Source organism: Glycine soja, chromosome 5 (assembly GCF_004193775.1).
Source record: "Glycine soja cultivar W05 chromosome 5, ASM419377v2, whole genome shotgun sequence".
NCBI classification, from domain to species: domain Eukaryota; kingdom Viridiplantae; phylum Streptophyta; class Magnoliopsida; order Fabales; family Fabaceae; genus Glycine; species Glycine soja.
Genome location: NC_041006.1, coordinates 38,132,500 through 38,152,255, shown reverse-complemented (window position 1 = coordinate 38,152,255; position 19,756 = coordinate 38,132,500). Strand labels below are relative to the sequence as shown.

Sequence of the window (19,756 nt, the reverse complement as noted above, 5' to 3'; positions counted from 1 at the left end):
TTTTTTTTTGTCAATGTATATATTATTTATTAGAAAACTAATCACAATCATAAATTATGTGTAGAAACTATTATATAATGATAAAATAAAATAGAAATATAAAAGTGAATTAACTGAGAGGGAAAAAAAAGAACAGTGAGTCTCAACTTTTAAAGCAAATATTTAAATTTATAATATAGGACAGAAATACAAAATTTTAAGATTAAGATATTTTCTTTTAATTTATATTTTTGAAAGTTTATTTAAATTAAAAACTACCGACAGTTTTTTTTATTGATGGAGGTTCGTGTCAAGGTACCAGGAAACAAAAAAAAAAAGTTACAAAGCGCGTAAAATATTCGTTTTAGGTTGGCCCTCACAACAAGTCCTTCAAATCGATCAAGTAGCCCCATTTGTGGGTCCCAACGACAAATGAATGTGACGTCATGCCGTGCAATGCATCCATATTACTATTGGGCTTTGGGGCAACCCAAAAATTAATGAATTAAAATTTAAAATGATAAAAAAAAGAAGAAAAAAAGAAAGACTGATTAATCATTTTTTATTCTGAATATATAAATGATAAATCATTCATAATTTGATTTCTTAAAAATATAAAATTTAAATCCATGAATAATATGATAATTCTGTCGTATTATTAAATCTATGAAATTATTTTATTATTAAGTTATAATATTTAAGTATTAATTTAATAATAAAATATATTTTTAAGAATTAATTTAATATTAAATTATCATTACACATTATATAATTGTCATAATTTATACACATTTAATAACTAATTTTTTTTTTAAAGAACTAAATTGTGATTATACCAAAATAGTCATCTACCTGAGAAGAAAACAAGAGAGTCTAGGAGAGAGAGAAGGAAGGTAGTTGTTTAAAGCATGTTTCGGAACCGAACAGAATGATGATGATCGAGTTAATGGGACCTGCACCTTTCAGTTGAGATGGATGTAGCAATCACCAACCATTTCAATTTGTCTATTTCCTTCTTTCACTTGGGAGCAAAGCCTCTGTCACCATCACTTACACCTTCTTCTTCCTTGTTCCGCTTTTCACGACCATGATCCTCTGCTTCACGCTTACTCTCGGATCTCAGTCGCAGATCCACCTTCAACGTTCACCACCTTTTCAATCTTTCTCATGGATCCCTCTACTTCTCGTCCAGCTGTAGTCATCGATAATGGCTCCGGGTACCACTTTCCTCCATTTCTATCACCCAATTTCCTTTCTATGCATTATGCTATTTTTTTTCTCTGTCAATATGTGGACACCATGTGTTTGTTGAAATGCCCCAATGCAGTTTTCTTAGTTTTAGGACTAGAATTGTCTGTAATATTCATTACCCGAATTCCTGAATTTGGAAGTGATGTTTTTTTGCAGTTATACTAAGATGGGGTTTGCTGGTAATGTTGAGCCATGTTTTAATGTTCCGACAGTGGTTGCAATTAACGAGTCCTTTCTTAATCAATCGAGGAATTCCTCTAAAGGCAATTGGGTTGCCCAGCACAATGCTGGCGTAATGGCAGATCTTGATTTCTTCATTGGGGATGAGGCCCTCTCCAAATCTCGATCTAGCAGCACTTATAATCTCAGCTACCCAATTCAGCATGGCCAGGTTGAGAATTGGGATGCCATGGAGCGCTTCTGGCAGCAGTGCATATTCAACTATTTGAGGTGTGATCCAGAGGATCACTATTTTCTCTTGACGGAGAGTCCATTGACTTCGCCAGAGAGTCGCGAGTATACTGGGGAAATCATGTTTGAGACTTTTAACGTACCTGGACTTTACATTGGTGTGAATTCTGTGCTTGCTCTTGCAGCTGGTTACACAACATCTAAGGTTGGTAATTGGTACACAGCTAGAAAAAAAATTGGGAATTATGTTGAATATAGAATTGGATTTGGATGATTATCTTGAATGCTTTACATATTTAATATGATCTCAGCAGCAACACGGTTGGTAGTTATCTAAACACAAAATGCACATTATCAGCCCCTGCAATTTGACACATTTGGATGCTTTCACTTGAAACCAAGAGTGAACCATACTGTAGAATATGAACTGTTGTGGTTGTTTTGCATTATTACATGCGCATATGATAATTTATCAGCTCCCCCGATTATGTTGAATATAAAATGTAGAATATGAAGTTGGTTATGCATAATTTTACTTGAACTTGATAACAGTACCATAGGAGCTATCAAGATATTTTGTTTCTTATTATATCTATTTTATTTTAAGAATATTTTCATTTATGGCTGATCTGAAATCCTTCATAGTGCGAGATGACTGGAGTTGTAGTGGATGTTGGAGATGGGGCTGCTCATGTTGTACCTGTTGCAGACGGCTATGTTATTGGCAGTAGCATCAAATCGATTCCCATTTCTGGAAAGGATATTACTCTTTTTGTGCAGCAGCTTATGCGGGTAGGAAATCCTTGTGGTATAAATTTAAAAGTTATTGTGCTCTTCTTGTTAATGTTGAAGGATCTCACAAACTACCATTTACATAGCTAGTGAAATCAATTGTAATAATCCATATCCAATTGTCAATCTACATTTTGCTAAAGTCAGATTCATGAACTGTCTTGTGTTGACATCGCTTGGTGCAGGAAAGAGGAGAGAATGTACCACCAGAAGACTCTTTTGAAGTGGCACGGAAAGTGAAGGAAATGTATTGCTACACCTGCTCTGACATTGTGAAGGTGGTCTTTAGTTCAATACTTAGTTCTTTGACAGAATCATTTGAGGAGTTTGTGGTGTTTCTCTGCCAATAGTTTTGTTGCCTCTGCCATTAGTATATCGAGTGTCGATAAATTGTCACTACTTTAATTTGCTTTTCTTTTTTGTGAATCAAGGGATGTAACTAAAGTTATCTTTTAAACTTGTTAATTTTCCTACATAACCAGACTCATTTTCTCTCAGGAATTTAATAAGCATGACAAAGAGCCAGCCAAGTATATCAAGCACTGGAGAGGTATTAAACCAAAGACGGGGGCACCATATTCCTGTGATATTGGCTATGAACGATTTCTTGGCCCTGAGGTTTGTTCTATGGCTGCTCTTTGAATTTTCTCTATTATGGATAACTGAATCTTTCTTAGGGGACACCTCCGGATTGTTCTATGGCTACTTGTTTTATACCTATTTTTAGTATGACTTTTTTAGTATGATCTTTCTAAGATCCTGACTTCCTATCATTAATATCCAGCTTAACAGAGGGGGGTTATACAGAAAAGTGGTAAAAAGTAAAAGAGGCCGAAGTACTAGCGTGGGAAGGGGCAAGGGAGGCTTAAGTACAAGCAATGTAGACTGGTTGGGGTTTGAATCTAGGATGAACTGATCAAGTAGTCTCCATCTCTCAGAGTCTTGATACCGCTTATCTATGTATAGCTATTAGTTCCACTTGATCTTGTTCCCTAAACTACTGAAGAATTAATGAAAATATAGTAGTGCCTTGGTCTAATTGTGGAGCTAATCCATGGGTTCAGTTTGGGTCATAATGTTAACAGGATCAGTCATATTAACATATCTGTATGCTTTCCCTATGATTTCTGCAGATTTTCTTTAATCCTGAGATATATGGCAGTGACTTTACCACCCCTTTGCCAGTTGTAATAGACAAGTGCATTCAGTCTGCGCCAATTGACACAAGGAGATCATTATACAAGGTGAAGTACCTTTACTTATTAACGTGTATATAATTAAGCTCCAAGAGTGCTTTTAAATTTTAGTTAACCAATTTTTATTATAAAATTAGTGATTTTCTTAGGCCAAATGTTAAGCTTGGGGCATTTTTTGTTGTTGGCCTGATGGAATACAATAGTGTCAAATGTTATATATATAAGTCCACAATCCCAGCCATGATATTTAATTTCTGATCATATAAATTTCAAGCCCTTTAGTTTACATGTTCTTAATGATTGAATTCTTCACCTCTTTCCTATTTTGTCTTTTTTACTTCAGAATGTAGTGTTGTCTGGAGGTTCAACCATGTTCAAGGATTTTCACAGGAGGTTGCAACGTGATCTAAAAAAAATAGTGGATGCTCGTGTCCTTTTATCTGAAGCGCGCTTGAATGGGGAGATAAAAGTAAGAGTTAATAGGTACCTTTAGATCATATTTGCATTGATGATTCTCTTCCTCTCACACACAGACAGATACTAAATTCTTTATAATTTATATAAACCTTGCTTGCACTAGTCGTATGGACTAAACCAATCAACAGCCAATACATCATTATGTTGTATTAAATAATTGCATAAATCCTTGTCATGTAATTATTTTCCATTGAAATTAGTGATGTGTTGGTTGTTAATTGTATTTTGGAAGGTCTGACTGCTATATATTTATTGCTTTGGCCTGGCATTTACTTTTTTATATTTGGAACCTACAGTCGCAGCCAGTGGAGGTAAATGTACTCAGCAATCCAATCCAGAGATATGCAGTTTGGTTTGGAGGATCAGTGCTTGCGTCAACACCTGATTTTTTTACGGTATGCATTTCTGACAATTTTTTTTTGGGGCGAGGGTGTTAAGAGGTTCAGTGCTTCCAATGTGGGGCTCAAGTTCCATACCTTACAATTTAATCTTGACATCCCACCTTGCTCCACAGCCCTGGTCGCCCATGCAGGCTGGCTGTCAGTGTGATGTCTGTAGTTGGTTGTCAATGCCTCTTTATCTGGCATTAATAACCAGGATTTTTGTACGCTTTGCCATATGATTAAACGAATTTATGATTGAATACATGGTATTGCTTGCCAAGTTTAGAAATATAGAACTTGACCAGTGCAAAATATGACCGAGTTTTTTTTTTTCCATCCCTGTGGACTGCAATGTGTTTTCTTGTGATAATGCCATTCTCCTTGGGAGTGTCCATAATTTGTTAATGCTTCTTTTAATCCTTCCAATAAATCTCGATGCAAGTTTTACAATATCTGGTCCATTGTGCAGGCTTGTCATACAAAGGCAGAATATGAGGAGTATGGAGCAAGCATTTGCCGGACAAATCCTGTTTTCAAGGGAATGTATTAAATCAACAACAAATTAGTTGATTATCGATGCAGTTATATGATAAGACTGTTGAATGAAACAGCTGGTTATCGTTATCCTCAATTCACTTCCTGGGCTTTCTTCCCACCTATATTCAGGGTGGCAGAAGTGAGTGTAAAATATGTGTATTAAGTGAAAATATGCGTTTGTTTTTATTCCATTCCTAGGTAGTCAGTTTCACAGGGTTAATACAGCTGTCAGCAGATCCAGACGATACTTAATGGTTAGATAGAATTTGATCTTTGACAAAGCTGGTTGAGCTGAATTGCAAATTTTGGGGTTCAGCTTAGAGTTTGATGAAGTTCTGCATTTTTTGTCATTCATTGATGGGACTGATAATACCATGAAGCACTTTTCTAGGTAGTAAGTTAAATTCATTTTGATTGAATTGTAATAAGCACCAGTGCAGGTTAGATTTATGTTTACGCTAAATCGTGATTCATATATTTTTGCACTTTTGGGTACATAATGTACAATTGTATTTTGTTTACTGATGATCAAAGCCAGAAATAATTTTTTTGCCACATTGGAATTTGAAATCATTCTCCCAACATTTTTTATGTAATAATATTAATAGCTATTTTCTTTCTGGTAGCACATTGACCCGTTGGTGAAAGTGGCTGAAGGCCTAGCCATTTGAATTTGCTATTCTTTTTCCCTTTTCGTTGCCGGTAAAAATGATTCCCATTTCAATTCAAATAATAATTCCTTGTCAGTATCTAATAAATATCTTAATAAGTATTTATAATAATAAAAAATGATTAAAATAAATTAATCAAACTTATCATGCAACATTTTTTAAAATTCATCCAACTTTTTACACGAAATCTATGATTTTAATAGAAATTGACCTCAAATGTCTTGATATGTAAGGTGTGTGCTCTCCTTGGAACATTTAATTCACGTGTGTACAATGATATCTAATAAAAAGAAGTTTGAAGTTGTCCGTATAGTTCTTTCTCATCGATGGTAAATATTATATAAAAAATAATCATTTTGAATTTGTTTTCCTCAAAAAACCACTAAATTATTTATCAAAATCAGCTAAATCAAATACTTCATGATAATATTTTCTAGAAATCTGTCAGGGAGCCTCAATGTCTCTTTACAACGCAATACAGTTTTCATTTTATAACATTATATATATATATATATATATATATATATATATATATATATATATATATATATTCTTTTATTTTGAGGAAAAAAATTAGAGATGCACTTTTTTTTATAATAATTGGAGATGAATTTGAAAAATTAACTAAACCTTTGGATAACATTTTAATATTTGAGAAATAACTCTAAACCCTAAATCTTATCGAAAGTCATAAAATAATCACGTGTAATTATACTTTATTTATTACAATTCAATCATCCCAATTTTAGACATTTTTTTATCTTGCCCTTGAAGCTTTATTATAATGTTTAAACATTCGTTACAGGTGAACTTCAATAATTGATAACTGATAAGTGATATGTAACGAATCAAGTATACAGAAGTGTTAGGTTGGCATAACTAATCTAGGTTATTTCCCGCGTCTTCTTTATCACAAGAAATCACTGTAAATCATTCGATAACATTTTGATATTTTTTTTACATCACGTATATTTTAGACTTTTAGTTGATCCTTTTCAAGCTAGATATAACTGAAAATATTCTTTCTAAATATTTAATGTAATTGAATAATTAATATTTAAATTGAAAGTTTTAATTTATAAGCTAAAATAATCTCACATGCAGTTGATTTGCGTGCTTGAGACCTCGGTGAAATAACATTTTAATATTAATTATAACTCTTCTGTATATTGAATTACAATATACATAAATACACTTCTAATACTTGCATGCTCTATCTTTGCATGATTGCATGCAACCTTCGGAGCGGCAATGATGAGAACTCAGAAATAGAATAAGCCGGCAAGAGCAGCAGAGGCAGCTCCGGCGACGGCGGAGAAGTGACCAAGGGAGGAAGAGGCAGCGGCGCTGGAAGGAGAACCACCCTTAGCATTGTCGAAAGCACCGGGAGGCACGGGTCCACCAATGGGTGCAGCCACGACGCTGTTGGGTGAAGAAGCAGCGCCGCTGGCCGCGGTTAGGGCTCCGATGGAGTAATCATCGTCCTCATAGTCATCGGCAGAGGCCTCTGGTGCTGGTGCTGGATTCTTAGCACAGGCCAAGCCAATGATGGCGAACATCACCACAGCAAGAACCACAACACGGCGTGCACGAGCCATTTTTGAAGAAAAATAATGAATTAATTTGTTGCTTTGTTGTGCAGTTTTTCTCTAAGGAAAGGGAAATATTAGAGAAACTCTGCAATGCAAGGAATATATTGTGGTTGCGGAAAGGTCCTAAGGAGAGGGTTCATATATTATAGGGTACGTTTGCAATGTGTGAGGGAAGCCGTTGGTTACGGTTTATTTTTTTGCTATTTAAGGTAAGGAATATATATACTATATATAGGATATGGGAATGTGCTGATCTCTGCATGGAAGAGGGAAACAACACAACAACGTTGTTGGATTTGTTTGTTTGTTAAGGTTGTACTATATTTATGGTGTGCTAAATAAATCTTGATTCCCTTTCAGGAATGCGGCATTGCAAGTTGCAACAATGGCAAAGAATATAGGGGACATCCTTGCTGGCCGTTCATAAATTAGCATCTTTTTTCCAGGGGTGTATAAATAGATTTTGAATTTAAGTCAATTCTATAAATAAAAATAATCAATATTTTTATTTTGTTGTTAGACTATGGGAATTAATTAAAGAGATAAGATTTCAAAAATAATTTAATTTCAATACACTATTAACATGAAAATGAAAAGACCTTTTTTACCTTGTGAATCAATTAAAATTCAAAGAGTATTTTTAAAATAATCATTATTATAAAAGCCAAACATCCTTATCATATAAAATAATTTATAATTAAATAACTCTGAAAAAAATATTCTTATATTATTTGTTCATTCTGATTAAATTATTTTTAAGATGAAATTAAAATTATAGAAATGAATTATTTGAATCAAGAAATATTTATAGATATAACGTGTTAAATTAAAACAATTAAGTTTTGAATCCAGATTATAATAGTTTTAAAATTTATCTAAAAAATATATTTATCTTTTATATGTTTTTTTATAATTCAAATAAAATATTCCATGTTGGAAAAGTCACGTGTTTTAATCAGGAAGTATTTTTTTGTAAAAGAAAAAAAAAACTAATTTCTAATAAAGAAGATAATTAAAATAATAAAATAATAACAAAATTTATATAGGGATATATTGTATTTAACAATTTTAACCTTCTTTCTTTTTCTGATTGACACACACGAGGAAAAGGATTAATAACTACAAAATTTAATTTTACTTCCCTCCATGTATTAAATAACAGATTTTTCCTTCATACGAAAGTATGTGGATAAATTTGTAAATTTATTCTAATTTAATTAGTAATTTCTAAGTTAAATACTAAAAAAAATTATTATTCATAATGGTTCTACTTTTTTTAATAGCATTCTTTTGAAAAATTAATTATTATTCATATGATTCTACTTGACTACAATATAATTGTTTCTTATGAAATATCAAAGATATATGTAATTCATAAAAGAATCCTTCATAGGAAATAAAGTATTATGTTGATCTGCCATATTTTTTTACAATGAACTTTTTGGAGAAACTTTTAAAAGATTTGTATTTTTTTAAAATTATTGATATTTTTTAAAAAATAAATTAAGTTTCATTTAATATTTAAATTGTTGTATAAATTAACTTCGTTTTTTTATCATAAAAAAGCTTCGTTTTAATAAAATGAGAAAAACAGTACTTTGTTTTACTAAAAAGTTATTAGTTGGTAAATAATATCATAAAAATTTTATTATTAATTTTTATTTTAGGTTAAAATCAGTATATATATATATATATATATATATATATATATATATATATATATATATATATATATAAGGGATCAAATCGCATCGGCATAGACAATTATTATATCATTCTACAATTTTCAAGTAGATAATATCTTCTTAAAATTTATTATTGGATTAAAAATTCATTTTACATAGATCACATGTAAAATTTCATATTAATATAAAATTATTTGTTATCTCATTTATATAAATTAAAATCAATATAACATAAATATTTTAAAATATACGTAAATATAAATCAGTAGATTACCTTATTCTTATTTAATTTTAATAAAAATTGATCCAAATGATCTTGAAATATGTAGATATAATTTAATAGTTTAATCAATAAAAATCACATGTTATAAAAATAATATAATAATTATTAAAGTTAAACCAATATAATCTGATCTCATATATATAAATATATATGTGTTATATATATAATAAATTTAAAGTTTTTTAAAACACACCATATGAGCTAATAAACATATAAATCTATTTCACAAATTATTCCATAATTCATAATAAGTTATTTACATATTAATATGCAAGAAGTATTTTTTCAATCATTACATAATTCATAAATACACGAGCAGCATTAATTACTCCTACGTAAGTGAAAACCCTTAGCGGTCTCCAAAGTTCAAGTTGATCATTAACTTTTTCCCTTGATTCTTCAATCAAAACTAGATAATTTACAAAAATTATGCAATAATTGATAATCTTTTATACACGTTGGTAAGTACATCCAAAACTAAATTAAACAAGCAAAGACTCAAGGTTGTGAGGTCTAATGTAATTTTATCCTTCTAGAGAAGTCCTTAGTCTTGCCTCTAAAAGTTCTCACATTAATAATAACCCTGTCATATATACATGTCTTGTGTAGCTTAGGTATACCTCACAAGAACACCTTTCTTAAAATCTTTCACAATACTTCCTTGGACACTTAATCATACATTTCAAATCAATAAAAATTATATGCAAATCTTTCTTTGCTTTAATACATTTCCATCAGCCCCCATAAAAGATAAGTGACTTCTATCATAAACCTTTCTAGTTCCTAGTATAAAATCAAATTGAATCTTTGCAATTCTAATCTCTTTTCTTAATCTATGCTCAATTACCTATTATTGCGACTCGTAGTTTTTTTCTTCTTTTAATATGCACAAGTTTAAACATCTCCATTGTTTTTAAATATCGGAACAAAAGTGCTCCTCCTCCACTTCAGTAAAATTTTACTAAATCAAGTAGTTGTGATATCGAGTGAATAACAATTTAGTAAAATTCACCAACTTTATCTAAGCAAATGATCCTGGGATAACCAAATTCAAAAGCCAACACAACTAAACTGCATATGAGCCTTCACCATTTTCAACTATGATGAGCAAGTTCAAGCCAAAGATTAATATCAACAACCGCACAAATAGCTGAAGGTGAGGCCCTTGTTAGACCTAGCTTGGACCTTATGGATGCATTCTTTGATTCTATTTACAGAATAAACAAAGGATTAAAACACTAAATGGCATGCATGGAAAACATAAATTGTAAATAATTGGCGTGCACCGGCACGCAGTTAACCAAGATCAATATCAACACGCTGTGGCTTTCGTCTTTCAGTCTGGTAGGGACGAAGCTCTACACCTAGTTGTCCTTTGTCCCCAGCCCCAAAGGCATACAGCTTCCCTGATTCAGTTAGGGCAAATGTATGAGCAATCCAATATACCGAATTGGTCAGACTAATCTGTATCACCCGTTCATAGTTCTGTTTCATCGAAGTGACTAGCTTTGGAGTTAACACATCTGCATGCATGTGTTCCTGCACAATTACAAACATGATATTGTTGATTAACTTCATTTATATTAGGATTTTCTGAATGAATAATTTTGTCTCCAAATGTGTCTACCTAATAATTGACATGGAAAGATTAGCTTTAATAGAATGCACTAGAGTCACCAATATAAAATTAGGTTTGTGCTACTTGTGCCCTGGCTCTAAGGCATTTACAAGAAAATGTCATCCATGGTTCACTATGCACTTTACACATGAATTTGATAGTGTAATGCTAGTCCTCATTCAGATTTGGGCATAAGCTACTAGCGCATACTGCATAATATGACCTTAACAAAGTTGAGCTTCAACTAGAAGCTTCATTCTGAAACTGGTTCAGTTTGGAACTCCTCTGAAAGTTCCAATTATTGTAAAGTAGTAATCACTAACCAGTTCTTCATATCATGATTGTTCAAAATTCACAAATCAAACAAGGAGAAAGGCATAAGCAAGCAGACCTGCTCAGGATTTTCAGGGTCATGGCCAAGAGTACCAGATTCTCCATAACCAAATGAATACGCATCACCGCTATCAGACACTACAAAAGTAGTGTAATCTCCTGCAGCAACATGAACTGCTTTGACATTTTTCAGCTCCTCCACCACCTTAGGTACTAATGCACATTCTTCATTTCCATGACCCAAGCAGCCATGACGGCCCCAACCCCATGTGCAAACACGGCCATCCTGCCCCACCACAGCTGCATGCCAAGAACCAGCAGCAATCACCATGGGCTGAAGGTTTAACAGCTGGAATTGTTCAATCAAACGAGGATACTTCTCATCCGTTTCTGTGCCATGTCCGAGCTTCCCACCCATACCACACCCAACTGAGTACACTGACCTATTAAGATTTCAGAGAAGGATCAGGTAATCAATAAATGTATAGATAGTTATTACAACAAAAATGAAATGGAATGTAAATACTAGTTTACTTAAGAATAAAAAATCAGCAATGCTTAAGAACTTTCATAAATCTTGAAGCTCTGGACTTATGATGCAAATACATGCAGGTAATTGAAGAAAACAGAATGGAAGATATATATGCTGCCAATCAAGGAATAAATCATAATACAAAAAAGTTCACTTTTCACTCTACAAACATTAATATGCAAACAAAAAAAATGAAGTATGGAAGAGTGCCTAATTTGCATCATATGATACAACTCTTAATTCAATTCTTGTGGAAAAAGAATTGCAAAAGTTGAGGTAAGGAGATTAAGCTGTAGCTCACATTCCACTTGGTTGACAAGCCAAACAAAGCAGGTAGCAAAATCCAGCAGCTATTTGCACTACTGGTATGTGTTCCAGAGCTCCTAATAAAGGACGGGGTTCCACATCATTTGGATCAGTTTGGTGACAGAGTTTGCCATCACTACCCCAAGAAAATGTATAAACCCTGCCTTCTCTTGACAATACGGCTGTGAAATAGTTTCCAATTGCAGCTTGCACAACAAATATATTTTTCAAAGATTCAACTAACTGTGGAGTTGTAACCATTTTAGATCCTTCATTTCCAATCTCATTTTCACAAAAATATTGTTTTCCAAAGGCATAAACCTGCCCAGAATCACTGATCAACATTGTTCTCCCAGTCGCAGCAGTAGCTTGTATAATTCGGATTCCTTGCAAAGCTCTGCAGCATAATTGAGTTATGTTAACTTAAATTCAACTAGTTCACTTTCCACTTAAGTTAGTAGGATAATGTACTAACTAAAGTTCCAACCTGATTGGCCGAGGTTGCCATCCATCTTCAGTGGTGCCATGCCCAAGTTGTCCTGAACTATTGGAACCAAATGAATAAACAACCCCTTTTGATGTCACAGCAATGCTATGACCGGGGCCTGCTATTACCTGCGATTTTTCCCTTCTGTAACATGCTTCTCCAGCAAGCAAAAACCTCAGAACCAATTTCCAAGAACCGCCACATCTTTGCTTCAAATGTTGCCGTTGTTCTGTTGTCATTGGATTAAAAATGGCTCTCTTCTGGCACATGTCCAATGCAGCAAGCTCTGACAAGGACAAGTCAAAATCCGGATCAAAGTTTGCCGGCCGCTTGAAGAAGGAGCATGTTGCCTACAAAACACCACATCAGAAATGAAACCAGCAGTATTAGAATTAGTACTTTCAAGTTTCAATTAACAACTTAAGAGCTGAAATGCAGACAAGCACAGCACTTGCCTCAAGTTTAGCAAGGTCTTGAGCATACAAGTTACATGTTGTAAGGACATGAAGGACAATGGAGGGGTTGTCAGACAAGGGAAACTCTCCTGGACTAGAGTCCTTGAAGCAATGGCGTTGCTGCGGTTGAAATGTTGGCAATTGTGTGGCAACAATGGTAGTAATTGGCTGATCAGGGATGTTATGGTATTGGATAGTTGGGGTTTCACTGGTAGTGGCATCCATGGGCACTGCGAACCTTATACAATGCCCACACACAGCAGAAGAGAGGATCCAACACTTCTGGTAATTATGAAAATACGTGCAAATGGATTACTACATTAATTAATTAATTTCTGTTTCTCCAACTAAAGCATCTGAAACTCTACACGTTATGTACCTCAAGAATATGTTTGACTAGCAAATCTCAGGCCTCAAACCTACAAAGAAAAAAACATGGTTATAAAATATGTGACACATTTTCTTTTCACAGCTGAATTACATGATTTTCTGTATCCATTTACAATGGCATTATAAATTAAAGGCACCAGAAGGCAAATATTTAGTCATGAAACTGAGGATCATCAGAAAGACAAAAAGATTTTACTTTTCACAAATACCAAACTAAAAAAATTCTGAAGCAGTCGTTTTATTGATCACAAATACCAAACTAAAAAAATTCTGAAGCAGTCGTTTTATTGATTAAGGGTGAACCATATGAAGAAAATTCAGGATGGAAATAAGGAAAAGGAATCCAAAGAAGAAAACTTTGAGAAGTACACTATTCCCAGATAATGGGATATTCTACAACCACACACAAAAAAAAGGAAAGAATTTCCTGATCAAAGTTGAAGTAATCGCCACCACCAAAGGTTGATCATCCCAATCAAAATGAATCATAGTACAAATACCCTCTACCATACAGAAACCAAAAATACTTTTTTTCGACTTTCCCAGATCATGGAATCACAAGTAACCCAATGAACAAGTACACTTGTTGGATACGCAACGATAAAAAAAAATGGTATAGCAAAAAAATTGAAAAAAAAAAAGAATCAGGAGAAGTGGAAAATAAAACATGATAAACAAGTTTTGGTTGAATGGCATTCATTATGATCGTAGTTATAGATCGAAGCAGAGGCACGTGGAAGCGGTGATTACATACGAGAGGGATCAACCACGATTCCTCAAACTGAGTCTTTACTATCGGTGGAGAAGTGTACAGAAAGTTTGCCAAGTTGTTATTTTAATGAAAGTGGGTATCTAATGAAATGACGTAGGGGTGAGAGAGTATAAACTTTTGTATAGTTTTTGGGAGTGAGTGGTTGAATCAATAATTTTTCTCGTTTCCTCAAATGGGAGGATCTCTGCTCTTTCTCTATGCCCAGTGCTTATATACTTTCTATTAATTTTATTTGTTTATTTCTGATGAAGCAATGATATCATGAGGTGTCGCTGCAATTTTTTTTGCATATTTGACCAGAGATTATATTTATAATTATAAGATAAGATAAGATATAGTTTTTCAAAATAATTTGAAATGTTAGTTTTAATTTTTATACAAGTTTAGTACGTGTTTTTAGTCATTAACAAAGTTGTTTTAAAAAACGAAACAGATCCAAATAAATTGAAATCGATCAAAGCAATAATAAAATTAATTGAAAACCGAAAAATTCAAATTTTTTGTTATGATTTTTTTTTAAATCAACAAACACAAGGAGGAATAGTATAAGATGGTTGCAATAATTTTAATTTGGTTGGCAACACATCAACCACCCTCTCCAAACCACCTACAAATAAGGGAGTTATTATGACTTGGTTCGAATTATTATTATGAAAATCCTACCGAATTGTACATTATTATTTTAATTTTTTCCCCTAAATTTTAAATTGATCATTAATTTGAAAAATTGAAAACATATTTTATCTTATCTTATAATTCTACAGTTATCTTATCTTATACATATTTTATCATATAACAGTAAATAAAATACATATAATTTTACCTTATCTTATACAAACATATTTAATTCTTATTTTTTATTTACTGTCATATAATTCTACATTTTGTTTTATATATATATATATATATATATATATATATATATATATATATATATAATTTTTAATGTATATAAGACATAAGTAGGTGTGTTAAAAGATTTGATTTAACCGAAGATATACATTTTTTTAAGATATTACTATTTTATATTATTATATTGATATATTATTAAATAGAAATAGAAAAAACTAATAAAATAAAAATTAATACAGTATTTATTTAAAAATTAATATAATATTTTTTATATATTTTTTTACTTTTACTTTCTTATTATTAATTCCTTGATTTATTCTCATTAACAACATGACATATGATGTTTGTTTATTAATTAATTTTTAATTTAAAAATAACTTTTTCCAATCACACACACAAAAAAAGACTTAATATCGTCTCCAAACTCGGATATTAATATTAAAAAAACTTTTTTTCCTTAATATCTACAAATAAATCCTGCACAATGATATCTTTATTCGGTATTATTTGAAATTCTTTCAAATAGCGACGATTCTTCAATATTTTTAAAATTCATTTTAAATAAGTTTAAAAAATTTAGTTTTCTTTATTAGCATAATTATATGAACCAATTTGGAAAAAAATTGTAATAAATTTTATATTCATATTTTCTTTATATTTGGTGATTTAACTAAAGATATTCCAATAATTCTTTCAAATAATATACTTATTTTCAATGTATATGTCTACACAAATTAGTCCTAAAAAATTAGAACTAATTTGTGCAGGCCATTTTGGATATATATTTAATATTTTTAATTTATTAAATATAATTAATCATTTTATACATAAATTTATTTTTGAGTATGCAACATATGTTTAATTAAAAATATAATCAATCAATTTTCTTAATTTTGATATAATTATATTTAATATAGTATTACATATTTTTAAATTAATTTTATTTATGTACATTTATTTTTATAATAATGAATAAAAATATAAAAATAATCATTTAAATGAACTTGTACAATGCATAGCTTTAAAGTCTAGTAGAATAAGTATGATTCATTCAATATAAATTAATTTCAATCTCTTAAAATGTGTCAAATTAGTCACATAATGAAGTTTAGTGTGCTATTGTTAACATTTTTATTTGTAACACGTTTTATGCACATTTGGATGATAATGAAGTAACAAACAACTTCCATGTTTGATCTCTAAACTGAATTACTTACTTTTATTTTAGTTTATGAATTTAACCAGCTTTTTATCCTTTAACTTAATCACTTATTTTCATTTTGATATCTAAAAATACTTTTGAATTTTCAATGAAATCTCATGTTATATATAAGTTATTAACTTAATTATCACCATATCTCTACTTTCATTCATTATTCCTTATATTTGTCACCTTTTTTTTTTGTTCGCATTTCATGTTAACTTTCACATCCATCAAGTGCATGGTAAGTTTGTTATTTATTCAATTGAAATATACAAGCTTCTTTAGAAAGTTACATTTTATTCAATTAAATTTTTTTAAAATATCTTCTTCTATACTTTCAAGTAACCATCACATTCAAAATTATTTTGTGTCTATATATAACTCGCATTAGTAGCTAATCAAAATAACAACTTTTGTTTTTTACATTTTCTGCTTTGTTTAATCCCTTTATCATCAATCATGTGCCTAACAATCAAGGGGGATCTAGAAACCTATTAAAGGGGGTTAATTTTTTTCCTCCATTTGTAATTGTTTAAATGTTTAACTTTTAATAACTAATAACTAACAATGTTTATTTATTTTTCTACTATTTTTACACATAAAATTGAAATTAATTCTTAATTTAAATGATAATAACATTAACCATTATCATCCTTGAGTGATAGTCTTGATTAAAATACTAATTTTTACCGTTCATATGTTATGATTTGAATATATCACACAAATTCATTATGTATAGATGATGAGATTCCATTGATATATTTTTTCTTTGATAGATGGTTAGAACTTTATCTAAGTTTGAATCCTAATAAGAGGTTTACCAGAGATTAGAAATTATCCTTGTTAAAAATCACATAGATCTTGTGTGACCCCTTCAACTTACACCTTCCTCATCCTAAAAAAATTTCACCTCCTACTTTCCAAACGTCATAAAAAAAAAGGAAAAACATCTTTGTTTTGCATGCCACCTCTAATATCAGACCCTTGAACAATGATGTGAAAATCACAAAGAATGAAAAAATAAGAAATACTTCTAACACTTTCATTTTTGTTTCTTCTATGATTCTTAAGTTTTTTTAACTGTTTTTTTTTTCATGTTTAATGTTATTTCATAAAATAGATTATTTATTTAAATTGTTCTTTTTGCTTAGAAAAAATGATTATTCAAACATTCTACACATTTAATGGCACATAAGATTTAAAAGCTTGATCTGGGTGTAAGATTGAGTTTGAAATCTTATAAAATCTTGTTAACGATGTCTTAAATTTTACTACTAACTAGTGCATATGTAGTTGCTTATAAATTAGTTTCATAGTTATAATATAATTTGTTGAATCTAATAAGAGGATGGTGAAAACCATAAGGATAAAGAATGAAAGTGAGAAGATATAATGATATTTATGCAAATAATTTCATATAAGGTGTATCTTAAATAAAAGTTTGAAAGAACTTTTAAGCATCATTGATTAAATTCAAAGATTAAAATAACAATAAATATTTAAGTTCATAAATTAAATTAAAAAATTAATTTTTTAAAATATAATAATTATCTAATTAACACGTGTCAATGGTTAATTATCACTTGTCATCCACGTATATACATGTCACATGAGTAAAAACATTAACATTAAGATACTAAAGTCAACGGTAAGATTGTTTCATATTTTTTTAAGGAACTAAAATGTGAAAACCTCACATTTTTTGTAACTAAAATAAATATTTAGCCATTGAATTTTTCACTTCCTGAAGAATACTCTGATTCATATGAAAGGTACTTAAAAACGTGTACTTGGGCATCACCTCATTCCAAGTACATCAGTTGCAATTTCCTTTTGTTACATTTAGTCATCCCAAAATGTTTGCTGAATGAAATTTAACACTCTCCTCTTATTAGTTTCATCGCATAATATAGGCAACAAAAAAAGTCCATTTAAAACCCTTTTTAATTGTAAACACAGGAAAATTAAAAGAGGAGGGAAGAGAACAAATTTACAGGCGAGAGAAGAGATTCTTTTTAGCATTAGTAAAAGTTATCTCAATATATATTAAAACTTATATGTCACGTGTTGTTTGACCAGTATTATAAATATATATTTTTTTTACTTCTCTCTTTTACTCTTTAACTTTTTGTTTTTTTCTGTACTTGTTTTTTTTTGCTTTGATTTTTTATCGCTGCACCCTAGTTAATATTAATAATTAAATAAAGATTTGTCAACTCAATGAGTTTAATTTAATTGATAATACATATTAAATCTGTGAGGGATAAACTGAGGTTGATCCGCATTGATAATTTATGAATTTACAGTATAATAAATGTATACTCTAAGGAATACGAAGAAAAAATATTCTCACGGTAGATGCTTTCATCTTAAAAGTACAATAAACATTTTAATTTTTCCGATCAAACGACGTGTCGTTGCATCACTGTAAAAGGCGTGTTTGGGACGAAGAGAAACAAGAAAATATTGGCATTTGAGCAGCGCAAGTGATGATAAGAAAGGCAAGAAATATGAGGTCGAAATCTGATCTATCCCCCAATTCGGATAAGAGAAGAATCTAGAAACCACAATCCCATTGGACCTCGTTTCTCCAACGTGGCTTTTTCCAAACGCTAAATTGCTACTCCCACAATCAGAGCCACGTTCTCCATCTCTGCCACTGCCATAACTCACTCACTAGCTTCTTCTCTGTTCTCACCAATGGCATCAACAATATCAGCAATGGCCATGATCAACGCCAAATGCGTCAACCCAAAGTTCCCCAATCCCACCAAGCTCGCACCATCAAAACCCTCCCTTCAGATCAACCTTCCAAAGGGCCTCATAGCCTCACCCGAAAGCACTAAACTTTCCCCCGCGACAGCAATCGCAGGAGCAATATTCACAACCCTCGGAACCTGCGACGCCGCATTCGCTGTTCAACAAATAGCCGACATAGCAGAAGGCGACAACCGCGGACTGGCACTGTTGCTGCCCATAATCCCAGCAATAGGGTGGGTTCTGTTCAACATTCTGCAGCCGGCGCTGAACCAGCTGAACCGAATGCGCAGCACCAAAGGCGTGATCATTGGCTTGGGGCTTGGCGGCTTGGCTGGGTTGGCGGCTGCGCCGCATGCGTGGGCGGCGGCTTCTGAAGCTGCGGCTGCTGCGAGCGACAACAGGGGACAGCTTCTGCTGTTTGTGGTTACGCCGGCTATTGCTTGGGTGCTTTACAACATCTTGCAGCCTGCTCTCAACCAGCTCAACAGGATGAGATCACAGTGATTTGAGCTTTGTGAAATTTAAAATAGGGAAGGGGCTTAAATGCTCTGGGATATCAATTATCATCATCACTAATAGTTTTCATGCAACTTGTATCTAATGCTATATCCGCTTTCTTTTTATTATTTTCCATTCCCAAGCTAGCCAGTGGTTTCTTTTTTGTTGCAACTGTTGTGGGTACCTTCCCTTTTGCGATTTATAGATCTGATTGATTCAGTTCAAGTTTGTACTTTCTTTCTGTTTGTTGAATCTACAATTAGGCTCCATGCAGTTTTGAAAGGTTGATTAA

General features: G+C 31.8%; 3 protein-coding genes across 5 annotated transcripts; 2 read left to right on the top strand and 1 right to left on the bottom strand.

Moving 5' to 3' along the window:
* The first annotated feature begins 837 nt into the window (after positions 1 to 837).
* Positions 838 to 5,581, top strand: LOC114413059 (actin-related protein 3-like). Of its 2 annotated transcripts, none has more exons than XR_003666862.1 (9): positions 838 to 1,196; positions 1,387 to 1,846; positions 2,287 to 2,433; positions 2,619 to 2,711; positions 2,932 to 3,051; positions 3,567 to 3,677; positions 3,973 to 4,112; positions 4,403 to 4,501; positions 4,959 to 5,581. XR_003666862.1 is itself a non-coding variant. In XM_028377221.1 (9 exons), exons 1-9 carry the CDS (start codon positions 1,147 to 1,149, stop codon positions 5,037 to 5,039), a joined length of 1,287 nt encoding a protein of 428 aa, XP_028233022.1. In that variant the 5' UTR covers positions 839 to 1,146; the 3' UTR covers positions 5,040 to 5,581. The 2 variants fall into 2 exon arrangements, 1 of the variants encoding a protein (XP_028233022.1); XM_028377221.1 differs by having other exon boundaries at positions 839 to 1,196; positions 3,973 to 4,098.
* A 4,701-nt stretch (positions 5,582 to 10,282) lies between these two features.
* LOC114413058 (ultraviolet-B receptor UVR8-like) lies at positions 10,283 to 14,328 on the bottom strand. 2 transcript variants are annotated; one of them, XM_028377220.1, is made up of 7 exons: positions 14,129 to 14,328; positions 13,368 to 13,407; positions 12,989 to 13,270; positions 12,534 to 12,883; positions 12,042 to 12,443; positions 11,267 to 11,651; positions 10,283 to 10,796 (listed from the first exon to the last, which is right to left on the bottom strand). In XM_028377220.1, exons 3-7 carry the CDS (start codon positions 13,211 to 13,213, stop codon positions 10,554 to 10,556), a joined length of 1,605 nt encoding a protein of 534 aa, XP_028233021.1. In that variant the 5' UTR covers positions 13,214 to 13,270; positions 13,368 to 13,407; positions 14,129 to 14,328; the 3' UTR covers positions 10,283 to 10,553. The 2 variants fall into 2 exon arrangements, with proteins under 2 accessions (XP_028233021.1, XP_028233020.1); XM_028377219.1 differs by having other exon boundaries at positions 14,133 to 14,327.
* A 4,397-nt stretch (positions 14,329 to 18,725) lies between these two features.
* Positions 18,726 to 19,750, top strand: LOC114413056 (photosystem II core complex proteins psbY, chloroplastic-like). Its single transcript, XM_028377217.1, has one exon. It carries the CDS (start codon positions 18,907 to 18,909, stop codon positions 19,468 to 19,470), a length of 564 nt encoding a protein of 187 aa, XP_028233018.1. The 5' UTR covers positions 18,726 to 18,906; the 3' UTR covers positions 19,471 to 19,750.
* The last annotated feature ends 6 nt before the right edge of the window (positions 19,751 to 19,756 follow it).

Coding starts and splice junctions, on each gene's coding strand:
- LOC114413059 (XM_028377221.1), top strand. CDS start 1,147: ATGGATCCCTCTACTTCTCGTCCAGCTGTAGTCATCGATAATGGCTCC. Junction 2,434..2,618: donor TTGTGCAGCAGCTTATGCGG/GTAGGAAATCCT, acceptor CGCTTGGTGCAG/GAAAGAGGAGAGAATGTACC. Junction 4,099..4,402: donor GCTTGAATGGGGAGATAAAA/GTAAGAGTTAAT, acceptor TGGAACCTACAG/TCGCAGCCAGTGGAGGTAAA.
- LOC114413058 (XM_028377220.1), bottom strand. CDS start 13,213: ATGGATGCCACTACCAGTGAAACCCCAACTATCCAATACCATAACATC. Junction 11,652..12,041: donor GCTTGTCAACCAAGTGGAAT/GTGAGCTACAGC, acceptor AAATCTTAATAG/GTCAGTGTACTCAGTTGGGT. Junction 10,797..11,266: donor ACCCTGAAAATCCTGAGCAG/GTCTGCTTGCTT, acceptor GTAATTGTGCAG/GAACACATGCATGCAGATGT.
- LOC114413056 (XM_028377217.1), top strand. CDS start 18,907: ATGGCATCAACAATATCAGCAATGGCCATGATCAACGCCAAATGCGTC.